This window comes from Pelodiscus sinensis, chromosome 2 (assembly GCF_049634645.1).
Source record: "Pelodiscus sinensis isolate JC-2024 chromosome 2, ASM4963464v1, whole genome shotgun sequence".
Taxonomy (NCBI): Eukaryota; Metazoa; Chordata; order Testudines; family Trionychidae; genus Pelodiscus; species Pelodiscus sinensis.
The window spans coordinates 83,866,904-83,885,599 of record NC_134712.1 but is presented as its reverse complement, the minus strand read 5'-3'; the positions used below and the strand labels follow the sequence as shown (position 1 = coordinate 83,885,599).

General features: G+C 44.3%; 1 protein-coding gene and 1 long non-coding RNA gene across 14 annotated transcripts in view; one reads left to right on the top strand and one right to left on the bottom strand.

The window, feature by feature from the left end:
* Positions 1-10,506, bottom strand: part of PTPRM (protein tyrosine phosphatase receptor type M) — a 690,600-nt gene extending 680,094 nt beyond the window's left edge. For 4 of the 11 annotated variants that reach the window (XM_075920961.1, XM_075920962.1, XM_075920955.1 and 1 more), the window contains exon 1: positions 9,751-10,503. In XM_075920961.1, coding sequence (XP_075777076.1) covers positions 9,751-9,823 — 73 coding nt within the window. In that variant the 5' untranslated portion in view covers positions 9,824-10,503. Of the gene's footprint in view, positions 1-9,750 lie in introns of all 11 variants that reach the window. The other 7 variants (XM_075920953.1, XM_075920954.1, XM_075920959.1 and 4 more) reach the window with 5 other exon arrangements.
* LOC106733061 (uncharacterized) overlaps positions 9,527-18,696 on the top strand; it is a 29,889-nt gene continuing 20,719 nt past the window's right edge. For all 3 annotated transcript variants that reach the window (XR_012901549.1, XR_012901548.1, XR_012901547.1), the window contains exon 1: positions 9,527-9,802. This is a non-coding gene — a long non-coding RNA (uncharacterized LOC106733061). The remainder of the gene's footprint in view (positions 9,803-18,696) is intronic.

Below are 18,696 nucleotides of genomic sequence, written 5' to 3'. Positions count from 1 at the left end.
CGGGTTACGTACAAGATAGGGACTGTAGGTTTGTTCTTAAGTTGAATCTGTATGAAAGTCGGAACTGGTGTCAGCCACTGCTGAAACTGATCAGTTTCAACCGCGGCTGAATCTGGATGCCAGTTCTGACTTGAATCTGTATGTAAGTCAGAACTGGCATCCAGATTCAGCCGCGGTTGAAACTGATCAGTTTCAGCAGCGGCTGACACCAGTTCCGACTTTCATACAGATTCAACTTAAGAAACCCAGGCGTCCCCAAGTCAGCTGCTTCTGAAACTGATCAGCGGCTGATTCCAGGAAGCCTGGGGCAGAGCAACTCTGCCTCGGGCTTCCTGTAGTCAGCCGCTGGTCAGTTTCAGCAGCGGCTGTCTTGGGGACGCCTGGGACAGAGCAGCTGGGGTGCTGCCAGGTTGGTCCGAAGCGGCGCTGCGGGACCAACCCGGCAGCCCCCAGCTGCTCTACCCCAGGGGTAGGCAAGAAAAGCCTGGTCTGCTGGGGAGGGGGAGGCACTAGCTGCACCTCCCCCAGCAGACCAGGGAGACGGGGGTGGCGGGACTGCCCAAGTCCTCCACGGCTTTGCTCCGTCTCCCTGGTCTGCTGACCTGGGAGACGCGGAGCAAAGCCGCAGAGCACGCGGGCAGCGGGACAGTCCAGGCGTGCCCGGGCTGTCCCGCTGCGGGCGTGCTCCAAGGCTTTGCTCCCCGTCTCCCTGCAGACCAGGGAGACGGGGAGCAAAGCCGCGGAGCACGCCCGCAGTGGGACAGCCCGGGCGCGCTTGAGCTGTCCCGCTGCGGGCATGCTCCGCGGCTTTGCTCCTGTCCCTCTGGTCTGCTGGGGGGGGGGTCCAACAAAGCCGCTGGACCCCCCAGCAGACCAGGGAGACCGGGAGAAACTTTTCTCGCCCCGGAGGACACGGGTGGCGACCCGCCGCCCGTGAGCTCTAGGGCGAGAAAAGCCCCGTTCGTAAGTGCGGATCCGGCGTAAGTCGGGGACTGCCTGTAGTTTTAAATGTGCAAGCAACCTTGTGTTTTGTCTTCTGCACAAGAGCTCAAAAGGATGCATGCCACAAAGATGATATTCTTGAGGTGCATAAAAGAGAGCATCAACTGCATAACCCTTTGCAGTTATCCTTGGAATATATCATTATAGAAGACGGATTAATGAAGGGCTCACTTGTGTACTGGCAGCGACTACTAAAGGAAATGTCAAAGGGAAAGTGCAGTTCAAATCACAGGGCAGGTGAAAGTCCCTCAGCCCTGGTCTCCCCAAGGGAGTTATTTCGAAATAATTCCCCTTATTTTGAAATAAGCAAGGAATCCACACTGCCAAGCCTGTTATTTTGAAATAAGGGTCTGCTTATTTTGAAATAACTACTCCTGCTTTCCTTGGGTAATAAGCTTATTTTGAAATAATTAGTTTGGAAGTTACTTTGAAATAAGTTATTTTGAAATAATTTCCTAATATAAACATGCCCTCAGTGTTTTCTGTAGATTTTAGAAAAGGATAAGTAGGTGATGGAAGAGAGGAGGGAGAATTAAAGTCATTCTCAAATACTGAAGGGCAGCTATTGAATACTTTTGTTCCAACATATGTCTGAGTCGGTCCATCTTTCTGTTTACCCACATGTAAGCACACTATACAAAATTCCTAGGATTGGCAAGAATTATACTTGAAATCCTGACCCTACTAAAGTCAATAGCCAATTTCCTATTGCTTTTCGTGGAGCCAGAATTTCATCTCATACAGGCTGGACATCTCATCAGGCACCCTCGGAACCTGAACAGTGCTGAACCAGAGAATTTACCAAACCACAGCAGGCCAATATTGTCTAGGAACATTACCAAGATTCCCACTGCTTATTGGGCTCTTAGAAGACATTTAGGTGTCAATTAGAGCTAAATAAAAGCACACAGAGCCACGACGGATGTCTAAACAAACTTTATGGGACCATGGGAAACTTGGCCACACCCATGATAATTGGGCATCTGGTTATCTAAAGTCATGCTGGCCCACAGGTGTTACTGGATCAAAGTGTGCTGGACTGGAGAGATTAAAACTGAATTTATTACAATCAAGAAATCCACGTAAATATACTTACAGAAAAAAACATTTAAAAAAAGCCTTTAAAGTCAAATCTGTTCTCTCCATATTGGTTTTTAAAAAGCCAAAAAAAAAATAAGTAATTAAGGTACATTTTCAGAAGCACCTAAGAACTTTAAAGCTCAATTCTCATTGGAAGTTCCCTCTTAATAAATATGGAACAAACTCCTAATAATTACCATGGCTGTGTCTAGACTGGTAAGTTTTCCCGCAAAAGCAGCTACTTTTGCGGAAAAAACTTGCCAGCTGTCTATACTGGCTGCTTGAATTTCCGCAAGAACACCGACGATCTCATGTAAGATTGTCAGTGTTCTTGCGGAAATACTATGCTGCTCCCATTTGGGCAAAAGCCCTCTTGCACAAATGCTTTTGTGCAAGAGGGCCAGTGTAGACAACTGAGAAGCGTTTTGCGCAAAAAAGCCCCGATCGCGAAAATGGCGATTGGGGCTTTCTTGCGCAAAACCACGTCTAGATTGGCACAGACGCTTTTCCGCAAAAAGTGCTTTTGCGGAAAAGCGTCCATGCCAATCTAGAGGCTCTTTTCCGCAAATGCTTTTAACGGAAAACTTTTCCGTTAAAAGCATTTGCGGAAAATGATGCCAGTGTAGACGTAGACGTAATGTATATATATTTCATAATACATATTGATAGGAGAATATAGTAGGAGAAACTACATTGCAATACATGGCTAGGGTGATGAAAATAGGAATGTGGTAGTGTAAACGTGAGCATGGGCTCATCAGTTAACCTTCATGGGTACGCGCCTCCTTCCCCCCCACAAACAGCTGCCTCTGTACCAGAGACAGCAGCATAGGGGGAAGGAGCAGGCAGGAATCAGTATGCGTGAGGAGCCACCTTAAAAGCCAGCTGCCCACAACCACCAGCTCCTGTGGGATCGCCTGTCCCCTTTCCCTCCCCTCCCCTTCCCCCGTGTTGATGTCTCTCATACAATCCCATTCAAGGCACCTTTCATTTTCCTGGCACCATCAAACCCTTACTGAGGAAGCAGTATTCCAAGTCTGTGGTCCTAGCTCTTACCATTTAGGAGGAATTCCTGAACGAACTGACAATCTCTCTCAAATACATAATACAATAAAAGAGATGGGTCTATATACAAATAAAGAAAATAAAAATATGCTAAATGAAAAAGAAATTCAAGTCACATTTCCTGGCTGTTAATACTTTTATATTTGTGATCTTTTATAAACTCTCTCCCCTCCCTTCCTCCTCCCCACAGTGGATCTGATCAATTCCTTCGCAAAGCTCTGGGAATCTCTGGGTATGTCTACACTGCATTCCTCTTTCAAGAAAGAAATGCAAATGCAGCCGAGCGAAATTGCAAATAAAGTGCAGATTTGAATTTCCCATGCTTCATTTGCATAATGGCATCCAGGCGCTTTTTCGAAATACTTTATTTCGAAAAAAATGCCATCTAGACGGGCTTATTTCAAAAAAACCACACACACCCTTTTTTCCAAATAAATCTTAAACCTCATTTTTAAGGAGTAATTATTATTTCGAGAAGGGTTTGTTTTTTAAATAACTCTGTCTAGATGGCAGGGTTTTTTTGGAAATAGGGTATTTCGAAAAAAACTCTCAGACGCAATTATGCAAATGCAGCATGGGAAATTCAAATCCGCACTTCATTTGCAATTTCACTCGGCTGCATTTGCATTCCTCTCTCAAAAGAGCAATGCAGTGTAGACATACCCTCACATTTCCTACCAACCTCATCACTCTAATTCTACTGCCTACGGAGTTCCCTTTAACATGGCCATTCTTTTGTCTCAGTACACCAGGTCCTTGCCATCATTCCTTAATTGGCAAAGAGTCATTGCAGAGCAAAAGACACTAGCTCTCCAGTTATTCAAGTACTATAAAGTTGTTAATATTCTTTTGGTTTTGCTCTACTATTATCCCTACAAATGTCAATGTAAGAATCCTCTACGTGGATAGGAGAAAAAGGTCTCTCCACATTTTTGGAGCACAAGTAGAAAGTTTTCATATATGCATTCCCAAGCTATATTTAAATACAAACTTTTATTAAATAAGGTTATATGAATCAGGAAGCACAAAGTGTAACCTTACAATACATCTCCAGCATACATGCAAGATATTCTTGTCAGTTAAATCCACTAGCCAAGTATTTACATTTTTTGTCATCTGACTGCAGGCACTGCATTTATTACACTGGCCCATTCATTCCCCAGTCTCTACTTTCTGTTGAGTCAAATGCTGAATAGGATTAGAACATACTCCAAGAGAGCTGACTCTTCCCAAAATTAGCCAACAGTTAACCTGTATAACCTCAAACCTCTGCTAGCAAATGTCTGTCAAATCAGAATTTTATACAGTTACAGAAGCATTGTATTCTATGCTCTGAGCTACTCCAAGAACACAGTATATAATCCTGCATCTTTCTTTGCTTGGAAAAGTGGATTTAGAGATGCAGCTACACCTAGTGATCAGCAATAGATCATAACAGGCAAAGCACTAGAACTGAAAACACCAGTAATTTTGCATTGTGAAATCAGAAAGGGCAAAAAAATGAAAATAATGAAGTAGGGAAAGTAAAACGGTAAAGTTTATTATTAATAAATGTATTTATTACCAAATTTGCTAACGATTTTTTCTTAATATATGCATTAGTAAGGTTATGATTTTGTTAAATCTATATGTAGAAATAATCGGTGAAGTAAAAAAGAAAAAAAATGTCAAGGTTCAAGGTTATTAACAACGTACAAATACCTTAGCATGGATAGAATTTTCAAAACTATATCTTTGAAATGTTTAGTGCTAATGTCATATATGGAATGTCTTACGGTTCTAGATATTTGTCATTACCCAAGGCAACATTGTTAAAACATCAAATAAATATTTTGACAATTGCAATAAAACCTAAATTAAAAAAAAATCAAACAATATATTCATATAAAATTACAAGTGATTGAGAGGACTGGTGGCTAGGTCCTCATCAGTGTTTCCTGTAATCTGTGCACTTGTACGGCTGCGCAGGAGAAATTCAAATGCCACCCAGCTAATTAGCAGACAGTTCCCAGTTCGGTATTTTGTTTCTATTGGTGGTGTATGTTCACATATGCCACAGTTCATATAAAAAAAATCCACACATGGATGGAAAATTGGTCCTCATCCTATTGACCTCAACTGGCTTTAGACCAGGTCCTTCTCCAAGTTGCCAAATCAAATTCATAACAGTTACTTTCAAATGCATGGTCAGTCATTTATGGCAAGTGAGCCAATTGTCTCAGTCCAATTTCCAGTGAGCAGGGCAGGTGCACACATAACAATGGTTGGCACACTTATTCTGGTGATAAATAGGCATTTCAAGTCAGGATCAAATGACATGGGTTGCATGGGAGATGTTTACTCCATTCATCTTGTATATATTCTGTGGCTCAAGGATTCAGTCCCTACTGCAGTCAATTCAGAAACTTCCATGACCATTAACAATACTATTTTCAAAAATATTATAGATTGCTTGGTTGTTCCATGGAAAAAATATTACAATTCCTTGAATTATGATGATTCAACTATTAGACAAGAGAGACACAGGAATTTTTCAATGTCATCACCTCCTTGTGATACATTGTAGGATATACTTTCTCCCACTATAATTATAATACCACTCCCATTTTGATCAATGACTAAACAGAAAAGCTTTAATTTTTAATTAAAAGCAAAACTTAGAATGATATGGTTTTATACTAACTTATGATATTTACACAAGGTCAGAATAGCAAGAATGGTTAGAAAAATATCACTACTTTCAATACCACGTGCAGGTAAAACATTAAATCCTAATATTTACATAATGACTTACTATGAAACATCACACGAATTTTTTCAGTTTATAGAGCAACTAAAGATGCATCAATGTTTAGCTCACTTAAGATCAAATTATATCAGCCAAGTTGTAGTGAGATGTGGTCTTAGAACAACATAGCTGAGCTAGCAAAACTAGAATAGGCATAGTTATAGTGATAGAACTAAGCTCTTACTGGAATAGCTTATTTCACCTATAAGAAGTGGAAAGAGGGGCAGGTAGGCACTGGACTGAAATAAGTTATACTGGCAAAAGCAATTTTGCCAGTATACTGTATAAGCTGCACCCAAAGCCAAAACACTGTGCACATTTAGCATGTCTTGCAAGTGAAGCCTGGCCTAATTTACAAAACAAATGTACACACCACCACTACCACTAACCAAAACAAATTTAAATTGGGTTAATGTTATATTAACATCAGCATATTTCACTGTGCCAGAATTTTCATTTCAGCTAAGAGAACAGCTACTATCTTAAGAATATCTTTCTTCTTTTCTGTCACCAAATATCTCCCCTATCCCTATGAAGTTTAAAGCCCAGTGAATCAACTGCTCTCTTGTAACTGCTGATTACTATGTGGCTTTGAAGATGTTATCATGAAAAATGTGAGTCCTGTTTACATAATCTCTGCCCAAAAAATGAAAATATGCTATGCAAGGCAATAATTTCCAATTTTTAAGGCACTTTATTTCAAGTTATTTTCCTCATAACCATAGTTAATACTGCACAATCTAATAGGCCTCTCTAGGACAACCTTAGGTTATAAACAAAAAGCACCAACTTTGGAAGGATGGGTGTAGTTAAGTCTAAAATGTGATGTTTTATAAAAATACCTTCAATTTCAGTTAACTGTTTGACAGAGCTCACCATATCTAGACCTTTCATTTTATATAAAAAGTAACATAGGTGTACAACATCCCTAACTATTCAGCTTGCATCATATTTTTGTTTTACCTAAATCATTATCAGAAATAGGGTTTTTTCTACTATGAGTAATTTATCAAAAAGATAAAGAAATACTATGAAATCCTAATTTGAATTCACATATGTAAAGAACCCTCTTCGTGTTTAAAAACTTATTATTTTAGAAATCAGTCTTCATATAGAGCCATTAAATACACAAACTAAAATGAAGAAAAGCCTATTAAGTAATTTTTTAAAAACTTCAAAAAAATCCAGGCTATCGTAAGGACTAATACACCATTTTCACCATGCTTTGCAGAAAAATCCTAGGTTAGTTTGTATTTAACTGCTTGTAATAACCAGTATTTTCTGTTTAATATGATATATTCGTTATTGTTTTTTGAGTTTTAGTTCTCAAGATCATTTCCACCTTGATTAATCTAGAATTACAGATTCATCAATTAAACCTCCACATTTATATTAACAAATAAGCTGATTTCAAATGATTACTTGAAAGCTTCAAGACTTTAAGCAACAAAAATATCTGCTTTTTCCTGTTCATTAATTACCAGAGAAGATGAACACTTGAAGGAGGTATTAAAACAAAGTTCTGTACAAATAAGTAAGTCAGTGTAATAAAGATGAAAGTATAACTTGTAAAGATTTCTTCGCCAACCCATTACTATTCTTTGCTTAGAAGGTGGTTTCTTTGCTATTTTAATAGCGTGACCACATAGTTCACTTTTTGGCACGAGATAGGCAAGACTCAGATTGTACTGCAATTTAACGTCAATAGGACTAATGCATGAAGCTTTTAACAAAAGCAACAAACCACCATTTTCCCCCCCAAGGCATATAAAGAGTAAAAATAACCCAACACTTTTTATAGTGCAGTATCACCATGAAAAAAATAATCAATTTTGCTCTTAACAAGTGGTAATTCATGCACTACCTTTACATATAAACAAAACATAACTGTACAGCGTAGGCCAAATTCAGTGCTCAGTTATATTCACCGAAAAAAAAGTTTTATGCAGCGTTCCAAAACCCAGTTCACAAACGTTACAATTATACAGCTGAACTAACTCTCTACATAAAGCCACCTGAAGACATTTCTAAACTGTTTGTGTTCCACATCACGTTCCTCTTCTCAGCATGTGGCAATGTAAACTAACAATATAACCAACAGCTACAAAAGTAATATTAGGGCAGGACTGTACTTAAACAAGATGAACAGCCCTTAAATTTTGACCATAATGCAAGTTTTAACATATCCTTATATGTAACTAAATTAAAAATCTAACAAAAGGATAGATGCTCTAGCTTAATTTTAAACAAGATCATGCACATGGGGAGTGTTTTATGGATTTATCTTAATAAAGTGAAACTTGTCAACATTTACCTGGTCCTGCCTCAATGCAGTCAGCTGTACTTGATGACCTCGTAAGATCCCTTCCAGCCTTAAACTTTTATGATTCTATGAAGTCTGAACACTACATTTCCAGCATTAATGAGTTATAGCACTATTATACAGGAGTTCATTTCTATAACTCACTGCTGAGGATCACCTCATCCTAACAAGATTAGTGGAAGAGATATCATCCTAATGTAACTCTAAGCCTCCTCCCCACCCCCCTTGAGTGCCTTGGCTTATCTGCAAATGCTCAAAAAATATTAAAAAAGACAACAGCCTGAAATTAGTGTCTCTGAAAGTACCACTGACCCAGAATAAGTTTATTTAAAAAAAAATCTTTACGCACAAAACTTGACTGTACTGTGCGCTGCATGCAAGCAACATGAACCCATCCAGCAATCTCAGAAACAAGTGAAGAGTATTACACCTCACCAGAAAGCACATTTAGCATGAAGTGAAGACCAGATGGACTAATTTCAACATATATATGTTACTCATTACTTCTTAAGAAATATAAAAAACTGTTTTACAACCCAACTTTCTGCCTAGAATTACAGGATTCTTTAATACACATTTAAAAATATATGCTGGCTTTAAGGGAGAAAAACAAAAGTGTGGAAGGGCAAACCTAAAATCTCAACTAATAAAAAAGGAGAAGCGCCTATTGGAGTGCTTTTTCTGAAGCTGCATGATGTGTGTACCAACCTGGGCTCTCTAGGACATGCACAGTTTCCCCCTTCTCTAGAGTTTTCACTACAGGGGGAAGACTTTTGTGCTTTTAAAACGAACTGTCGCCTGCTTTTCAGGCTAATCAACCGCTGTCACTGCACAACCTCATTCAAAGGCGGTGCTGATTTTCAGAGTTGACAATAAAGCTTCAGCTTTGGTGACTGGACAAACTGATAGAAGAGGAGAAGGAAGAGCGATCAGACGGGGCTGCTGTTACCCCTCTGTCCGATGTTTTCTGGGGGCGGCTCTCGGGCCTCTCTGGTGGAAACCACAAGTTCTTCCTCCCAATTTTGCAGCGGCTGCTCGGCTGTCCATTGCCGCTCCAACCCGCAAGCCTTGCCCGCCCCCCTTCCCCAGCCCAGCCGGCTGCCCGCATTCCGCTGCGCCCTGCGCCCTGGCCTGTCACCTCGTAGCGCTCGTGCCCGGCACGGACCCAAACCCGAGCACACGCCCCTCGCCTCCCAGTCGGTCCGGGCGGCAGGAAACTCGGAGCGACTCGGCTGAAGACACCCCCCCCCCCTCCTCCTCCTCCTCCTCCTCCTCCTTTCCCGGCAATACAATAACGCCTGGCTCCGCTCCCTGCCGCCTCGGGGTCCCGCTGGGCTCTCTCCAACTCCGCGCCTTCCCCGCTCTGCCTTCCACCGCGGCGCGCAGCGGCCGGGCTAACGGGACCGCAGCCGGCGCTGAGCTCCCCTCCTCCCCCGCTCCCTTCCACCGCCGCTCCCGGGCTCGCCCCAGCGCCCTCGCAGGCGCCTCTCACCTGTGAAGGGCTCCGCTGCGGCTGCCAGCAAAAGTCCAGCCAAAGTCAGCAGGCAAGTTCCAACTTTGCCCATGGCTCCGCGCCGCGCACAGCGGCTGGGCGCTCGGAGGCGCCGCCGAGCCGGCTGCCCGGGGCAGGCTGGAGCCGGGCTGGGGTACGGGCGGCCGCGGGCAGAAGGGGGGCTCGCTCTGGGGCGCTGTTCTCCTGCTTCGGGCGGGAGGGGGGGGGAGGTGCAGAGCCGCCTTCCAGCCCCTCCGCCGCCTGCGCCTGGGAGTCCCGTCCCCGCCTCCTCCAGCCAGCAGCTCTCCGCCCTGTTGCGCAGCCCTAGCCCTGCAGCCTCGGCGCTCCGCTCGCCTCCCTTTCTGCCTCGCGGTGCCCCCGGCAGGCGGGCTAAACACAGCGCTCAAGTCACGCCCAGCCGCCAGCACCGCCGGGCCCCCGCTAGAGGGCGATTGCTGCCCGGGCTGGGCGGCGGCGGGGGCGGCTGAGGGGAGAGGAAAACGCGTGGGAGGGTCCCCCTCCTCCTGCCCCAAAGCCGCGTGGGATCCCACTACCCCAAAGCCGCGTTGCCCCCCCCCCACGGGTGCCTGGCAGGAAGGCGTTAAAGTTCTCCTCAGCTTGGGGAAGAGGGGGAGCCTGCGTTTCCACACGGCCCCCGCCCCTTATTAACTTGCTCCTCGGCTGCCACTTGCCAGGAGAGCCGCTGCACCGTCCTTGACAAAGTGCAGGGAGCTCCGTTCCTCTGAGCGCCCCACTGACAGACAGAGGCGGTTGATTAATACAGCGTAACACAGCCCGAGTCCTACACGCGTCCCACCCAATAGTTAATCCGCACTCCCTGGCTGTGCTGCGCAGTTTCCTTGAAGACCTGGCTTTTTGACAGTCTCCAGCTTCCCCCACGTGCACTGGCCTGGTGTGAGTCTGAGGCACCCGAAGCCAGGAGCAGGGAAGAAGAAAAATCATCAAAATAGTATATTTAAAAAAACACACACACAGAGAGAGATCCTGGCAGCAGAAAGAATTGGTTCTCAGCCACTAATTTTTAATGGAAAAACAGCAAAACTGCCACTATGTATTCCAAGTCTTCCCATCTCTTAAGTGCAGTAAAAAGTCTTTAGGAAAAAGAATTTACAAACGGCTTGCATGTGTTTCCATGCACTGACAATTAGGTTGTAAACAAATGCTAGGTGGTAAACATATTTCTTTATGCCGACTGAAGTTAAAATTTAGACCCCCTCATCCTACAATCAGTTCTACAGCTGCTTTCACGGATATTATTATTATTTAAATTATCATCGCACCTAAGAGCCCTAGTCATAGAAAAGTATTGTGAGAGGTGCTGTAAAAATGCAGCATAAAGACTTTCCTACCTCTAGGAGCTTAATTTCACTGACTTCTGTGTGTCTACTAATGAGAGTAAAATTCAGCATGTGCTTAAGTGTTTGCAAAATTAGGGTGCTATTAAAATTGGGGAAAAAATCAATTTACCTCTCACTATTCATTCTCTACTTGCATATCCCTCAGCTTTGACAATAAAAGCCTGTTATTTTGTTTATAGTCAGTTTCACTTTCCCTGATGTGCTGATTAGTTTTCAAACATTACACAGGAGGGCTGCGTCTAGACTGGCATGATTTTGCAGAAATACTTTTAACGGAAAAGTTTTTCCGTTAAAAGTATTTCTGCAAAAGAGCGTCTAGATTGGCACGGATGCTTTTGCGCAAAAAGTGCTTTTCCGCAAAATCATCCATGCCCAGTATAGCCATTTTAGCCATCGGGCTTTCTTGCACAAAAAAATAAGGTGCCTGTCTACACTGGCCCTCTTGCGCAACTATTCTTGCACAAGAGGGCTTATCCCTGAGCGGGAGCATCAAAGTATTTGCGCAAGAAGCACAGAATTCTTACATTAGAACGTCAGTGCTCTTGCGCAAATTCAAACAGCCAGTGTAGACAGCTGGCAAGTTTTTGCCAGTCTAGATGCACCCGAGATGTTTTAATACAGATGTTTTTAATGGATTTTTTTATATGGAAACGTGTTTTTTATAAAAACTAGGACCAATAATGTAAATGCTGTGCCAAATTTAAATTCACACAAATTCTTTAATGGTTCACATTTATGCATTAAAAAGTTTTTTAAAAATAAATAAATAAATAAAGCCATAGAGGTTTATCGAGAAAACATATATCTATAATTTTACTCACACAATGTACAGAACTGTCTTTACTGTCACTTACATGCACATTACCAGATGAAACTTTCTGTTCCCCTGTGTATTGCATGTTACAATGTTCATGTAATATTTAGTATATTGTATAGTTTTGTCTACATGTTTGTGTAGCCAAGGGTCTGTTCTGGGACACATACTATTCAACTTATTTATAAATTATCTAGAGAAAGGGATAAACAGTGAGGTTGCAAAATTTGCAGATGATACCAAACTACAGGCAGTCCCCGACTTACGTCGGATCCGACTTACGAACGGGACTTTCTCGCCCCGGAGGTCGAGGTGGTGGATTGCTGCCTGCGAGCTCCGGGGCGAGAAAACCCCGTTAGTAAGCTGCTCCCGGTGCCCCTGGTCTGCTGGAGACCGTCTCCAGCAGACCAGGGGCACCGGGACTGAAGCCGCAGCAGCGGCGGGTTCCTGCGCTTCTGAGGCTTTGCTCTGAAAGCCTCAGAAGCGCGTGAACCCGCCGCTGCTGCGGCTTCAGTCCCGGTGCCCCTGGTCTGCTGGAGACGGTCCCCAGCAGACCACAGGCACCGGGAGCGAACCCGCCGCTGCTGCGGCTTCAGTCCCGGTGCCCCTGGTCTGCTGGAGACGGTCTCCAGCAGACCAGGGGCACCAGGAGCAGCTTACTAACGGGGCTTTCTCGCCCTGGAGCTCGCAGGCAGCAATTCACCACCTCGACCTCCGGGGCGAGAAAGCCCCGTTCGTAAGTGCGGATCCGACATAAGTCGGATCTGCGTAAGTCGGGGACTGCCTGTAGTTTGGTATCATTTGCAAATTTTGCAACCTCACTGTTTATCCCTTTCTCTAGATAATTTATAAATAAGTTGAATAGTATGTGTCCCAAAAGCCGCAGCAGCGGCGGTTCCTGCGCTTCTGAGGCTTTGCTCTGGCAAAAAAAATCTAGTAAATAAGAAAGGTACCATTCACCATTTTCTAACATAAAAATAAACAACTGGGAACATGAATAAATATATTTTAAGTTATATAATTGCTTAAATAAATATGTACCAATATAGCCTTTCCTCCTGGCTTGTGAAACAAATATCAAATTCAGTAGTAAATGTTTATTTGGCTGCAAACCAGCATGCTCTAATGTTTATATCAACAAAAAAATTAAATTTTATTTTAGAAAACTAGGGGGCTGTGCCCCCTGCTCGCCAGTCCTCTCTGTCCATAATGGACTTAACCTTCATGAATTTATCTAGTTCTCTTTTAAACCCTGTTATAGTCGTAGCCTTCACAACCTCTTCAGGCAAAGAGTTCCACAGATTGACTGTGCGCTGTGTGAACATTAAATTTCATTTGCCATTTTGTTGCCCAATCACTTAGTTTTGTGAGATCTTTTTGAAGTTACTTTCTTCACAGTCTCCTTTGGTCTTAATTACCTTGAGCAGTTTAGTGTCGTCTGCAAATTTTGCCACCTCACTGTCTACCCCTTTCTCCAGATCATTGAATAGCATTGATTCTAGGACTGGCCCTTGGGGAACACCACTAATTACCCCTCTCCATTCTGAAAATTTACCATTTATTCCTACCCTTTGTTTCCTGGCTTTTAACCAGTTCTCAATCCATGTAAGGATCTTCCTCTTATCCCAAGACAACTTAATTTACATAAGAACCTTTGCTGAGGGACCTTGTCAAAGGCTTTCTTTAAATCTAAGTACCAGTGTTTTTTTTGTGACGGTACTGCCCAGTACTCAGTACCGCACCTTCAGAAGCAGTACCAGCACCTTCAGTCAGAGTTCCACGGGGAACTCGGGGGTACCACGGGGGAGAGAGGGCAGGGCAACGATGGGAAGGGGCAGGGTTTGGGGGCCAGGAACAACCAGCCCCTTCCCACTCCCCCCGCTTGCCAGGAGTGCTGGGCTAGATTGCACAATCACTCTGGCCAGGGATGGCCCATGGGCAGGGAGTTTGAGACCCCTGATATACTCTGTATGTGGCAAGTGTTTGTGTAATCTACACACCTTCTGGGTTTGGTGTACTGTTCCCTTGAGTGGCACTGGCAAGACCACTAACAAAGAGAATAATGAGCTTGCTCTACAGCCTTAGCTAATAGCCATATAGCTTTTAGGTCAGGCAGTAAAGGCTCATACACTAATCTCCAGAGGCTCCGGGTTCAGTTTCAGCCACAGACAACTGGTATCTGTCAGTGTTACATTTGTCTAACCTATTCTTACAAACCTCTAGTGACAGATTCCACAACCTCCCTAGATAGTTTAGTGCTTAACTACCCTTATTCATAGGAAGTTTATCTTAATGTCTAACTAAAATCTCCCTTGTTGCAATTTAAGCCTGTGAAATCTTGTCCTGTCCGCAGAGGGTAAGAAAAACAATTTATCACTCCCCTCTTTATAACACCTTCTACACACTTGAACATTGTTACATGCCTCTCCCTCCCTCCCGCTTCACTTCTCCGGACTAAACATATCCATTATTTCAATCTTTCCTTGTAGGTTATGTTCTCTAGATCTGAAATTATTTTTGTTGCTCTCCTCTAGACTTTTCCCAATTTGTCCATGTCTTTCCTGAAGTATGGTGCCAAGAATTGAACACAATATACCACTTGAGGCCTTATCAGAGAAGAATTACAACTCATATTTTGTTTGAGGCTGTATGGCATATGAGTGACCATTTATGATTTTACTACCAATATGATAAAATTGCAATACATCATGCTAGATAAGTTGTTTGTCAGTGAAAATATTATGATTTATCAAGTATAATAATCTTGCTTTTATGTTTGTATCACCTTCGTATGGTGAGTTATACATATGTATACTATATCTGTATTTCAAAACTTGTGCTGTGTTTGTGAATGACACTCCCAGACAGATTGGCAGCAGCACTGCCTAGCCTGTTTGATGGGCCATGAAGGGTCACCAACTGTACTATTAACCTATTAAAAAGAGTCAAGGAATACATATTTCAAGTCAGCAAGACATGTAGGGGCATGCCTATGAACAGAACTCTAAGGCTTTTCCATGACCTTTGCTGAGAAGCTTGTGTTTGGGACAAAGGATATAAAAAGGAATCTACATCTTCCCCATTTTGTCTTCATTCCTGTTTCTTATTTCTGGAGTAACTTTTTAAAAAATGAAACTCCAAACAAAGAACCAAATGACCCATCCAAGCTTTGGATGTGTTCCAGAAGGACTTGATTGTTTTACCATTTAACAACTCTTGTTCTTTTCTTTTTCTTTATAATAAATCTTTTGTTTTAGACACTAACTAGAGGATTGGCTGGCAATGTGATATTTTGGGTAACATCCAGACTAATATTGACCTGGGAATGCTGCTGACCCGTTGGGGTCAGAAGAACAAATTGTATATGTGAGCAGAGATTTTTTTCCAATAAAAATGCTCTAATGTGCCGATTGGGAGCTAGAGAACTGTAATGCAATAAAGGAGGCTTTGTGATTTTTTTCAGCTTCTCAATAACCAATGTGGGGCATCAGAAGCACAGTTTGTGACTAGATGCGTTTAATTTAGGTGTTAACTACCAGTTTGGGGAATATCTGCTCTCCCTTTTTTTTGCCTTCCCAGACATTGGCATTTTTAGTGAGCGCTGCACCAAACACACCAGGTCATATCTTGCCTACAGTACTCCTGCTAACGCATCTCAGAATAATATTCACTTTGGATATGGGTATGGGTTTTGTTTGGGGTTTATTTGTTTGTTTGTTGTTTGTTTTTTTGGGGGGGGTTGCAATAGTATTATAGTGCTGATTCATATTTAGTTTGTAATCTATTATAACCCCCAGATCTTTTTCTGCAGTATTTCTTCCTAGCAATAATTTCCTAGCAATTTTGTATATGAGCAATTGATTAGTCCTTCCTAAATGTAGTACTTTACATTTATCATATGTCTACAGATAATTTCTCTCAGTCTAGCTAGGTCAGAAATATAGTTATGTACTTCATTGCTGGGACCAGTACTATTCAACATATTCATAAATGATCTGGAAAACGTAGGTGACAAAATTTGCAGATGATACAAAAGTACTCAAAAGAGCAAAGAAAACAGCAAAAAGTTACAAAGGAATCTCACAAAACTGAATGATTGGGCAACAGAATGACAGATGAAATTCAGTAGTATAAATCATGTAGTATGGCCTTTATATCTTATGGGATTTGAGATATGTTTATTTATTCTTGTGCCAGTGACACTGCAGTTATTGGGCATAGATAGATATGTACTTTCAAGATAAATATTGACAGTGTAAGCATGTGTCCCTGTGATTGCGCACGTTGGGGTCGGTCCAATGCCCCGGGTCTCTTGTCCCCAGTTCCGGGCTTTGCGCCCTCGTTTGCCCCACAGACCAATCCCTCAGCGGTTGATGGGGGTCAGTCGGCCTTAGCCAGAGTCGTCTTACATTGCTCCTCTATGCAGGTGAGAGGAGAGAGGGGGGCTCGGGCCTGCCCACACTCATGGGCCCCAGCTCAGGGCCCTAAGGATTTGGACCACACGGCGGTCCAAATCCGGCTGTCGGGGCTCCCGCCTAAACTTGCCCGCCCACAGGCTATGCTCACCGCCCTGCCCTGGGCTACTTCCTCTCTCCTCCCCCTCCAGGCGTCTTTGGTTAGGGCTCGCATCCTACCTGCCCCTCAAAGGAGACTTCGCCAATCCCCCTTTAAACCCGGCTCCGGAGTCCCGTGCTCCTCTCCTTCCCCCCTGTCTCTGGCCCGGGTGTCGTTTAATTCGCTGCTTCCAGCGCCGGGCGGGACGTCGCCATGATGTCACCAGCATGGCTCCACCCCCCACACCGGCGTAGCATGGGGCCATCCCATCCACCCTCCTTGCTGCCAGGCTGGCGGTTGTCAGCTGTGCCAAGGCCCCAGAGTATTTGGCTCATGGCCGGTATGGGCTCCCCTATAGCCCCAGTAGGGCGCTTGCAATGGGGGATCCGTTGCTGGGTCGCAGGACCCCGTCACACCCCCCCCTTAAGTCACCTTCCATCTCTTGGATCTCGCCTTTGTTGGCGTCATACTGTCTTGAAAAAAAGTCTGTGTTCAGGTGCTGCACCCTGGCTTTATGACCCACTTCAAAGGAACAGGGCTGCAGAGCCAAGTACCACCTCATGAGGCAGGCATTGGAATCCTTCATGGTCTGTAGCCAGCGTAAGGGGGCATGGTCCATCACCACCCGGAATCGGTTCCCTAAAAGATAATAACGCAACATGTCAATGGTCCATTTCATAGCTAGGGCCTCTTTCTCAATATTTGCACTCACGTGGGAATAGTTTATGGCTAATATAGACGATTGGATATTGTTTATAGTCTTTCTCTTGAGATAATACTGCCCTTATCCCTTTCTCCGATAGCGTCTGTTTGCACTGTGAAGGGGTGGTCAAAGTCAGGTTGGGCCAGGGCAGGAGCATGGATCAGCCGATACTTTAGTGTTCGGAACACTTCCTCACACTCGGGGGTCCATTGAACCCTTTGAGCGCTATGAGTCAAGTCTGTCAAGGGGGCGGCCAGTGCCGCAAAATTGGGCATGAACCGACAGTAATACCCGGCCAACACCAGGAACTGCCGTACCTGTTTCTTGGTTTTCGGGGCCAGGTGGTCCCGTAGGGCGCCGATCTTGTCCACTAAGGGGCAGAGTTGACCTTGGCCCACGGTGTAGCTCAGGTAGGTCACTTCCCACGCGCCGAACTTGCACTTGCTGGGGTTGGTGGTAAGGCTCGCGTCCTGGAGGGCTTTGAGCACGGCTTCCACCCTCTGGAGATGTTCGGTCCAGGACGTGCTATGGATGATAATGTCATCAATATAGGCTGCTGCATACCGTCCATGGTCTCTCAGGACTTTGTCCATTCGTCATTGGAAGGTTGTGGCTGCACAGTGAAGGCCGAAAGGCATCCAGACGAAGTGGTATAATCCAAAGGGTGTTGAGAACGCTGTCTTCTCCCACGAGGTCAGCATCAGTGGGATCTGCCAATACCCTCTGGCAGACCCATTGCAGCTAGTGGAGTGGCTGGCTGGAATGACCGGCAGGCGGCCCGTAGTAGCGGCAGCAGGTAGCCAGCGGAGGGCAGCCAGCAGAGCAGCTGGCAGGAGCGACCGGCAGGCAGCCAATAGGAGCAGCAGCAGGCGGCCAATGGAGTGGCTGGCGGGAACGACCGGCAGGTGGCCGGTAGGAGTGGCTACAGGCGGCCAGCGGAGCAGCTGGCGGGAATGACCGGCAGGCGGCTGGTAGGAGCAGCACAAAGGTGGCATAGCCTCAGGCTCAAGGAGTAGAGTCATCAGGATGATGTGTCAAGGTCTGCACTGATTGGACAGAGCTATAAGTAGGGTGTTTGACGTGGGGTATGGAGAAAGTTTGGGTAAGTGAACGGAACCCTTACCTTTTTGGACTGGTGAGCCTGAGAGGCAAAAGACATTGCTCAATCCTTTTGAGCTGTGACAGTTCTTGTGGGGGAGCATTAATAAATTAAACAAGTCTGGTTTTCAGAAAGGATCGAGGAGCAAATAGAATGAAGTATTTCTTTATGCAACACACAGTCAACCTGTGGAACTCTTTCCCAGAGGATTTTCTGAAGGTCCAGACACTAATAGGAATAAAAAAAGAGCTAGATAAGTTAATGGAGAATGGGTCCAACAAGGGCTATGAGTCAGGATGGGCCTGTCCTCAGCCCAAAAGACCGAGATGGAAGACCTCCTGTGGCGATTGCCTGAGGTGTTGACCGACCAACCCAGGCAAACTACTTGGGCCTACCA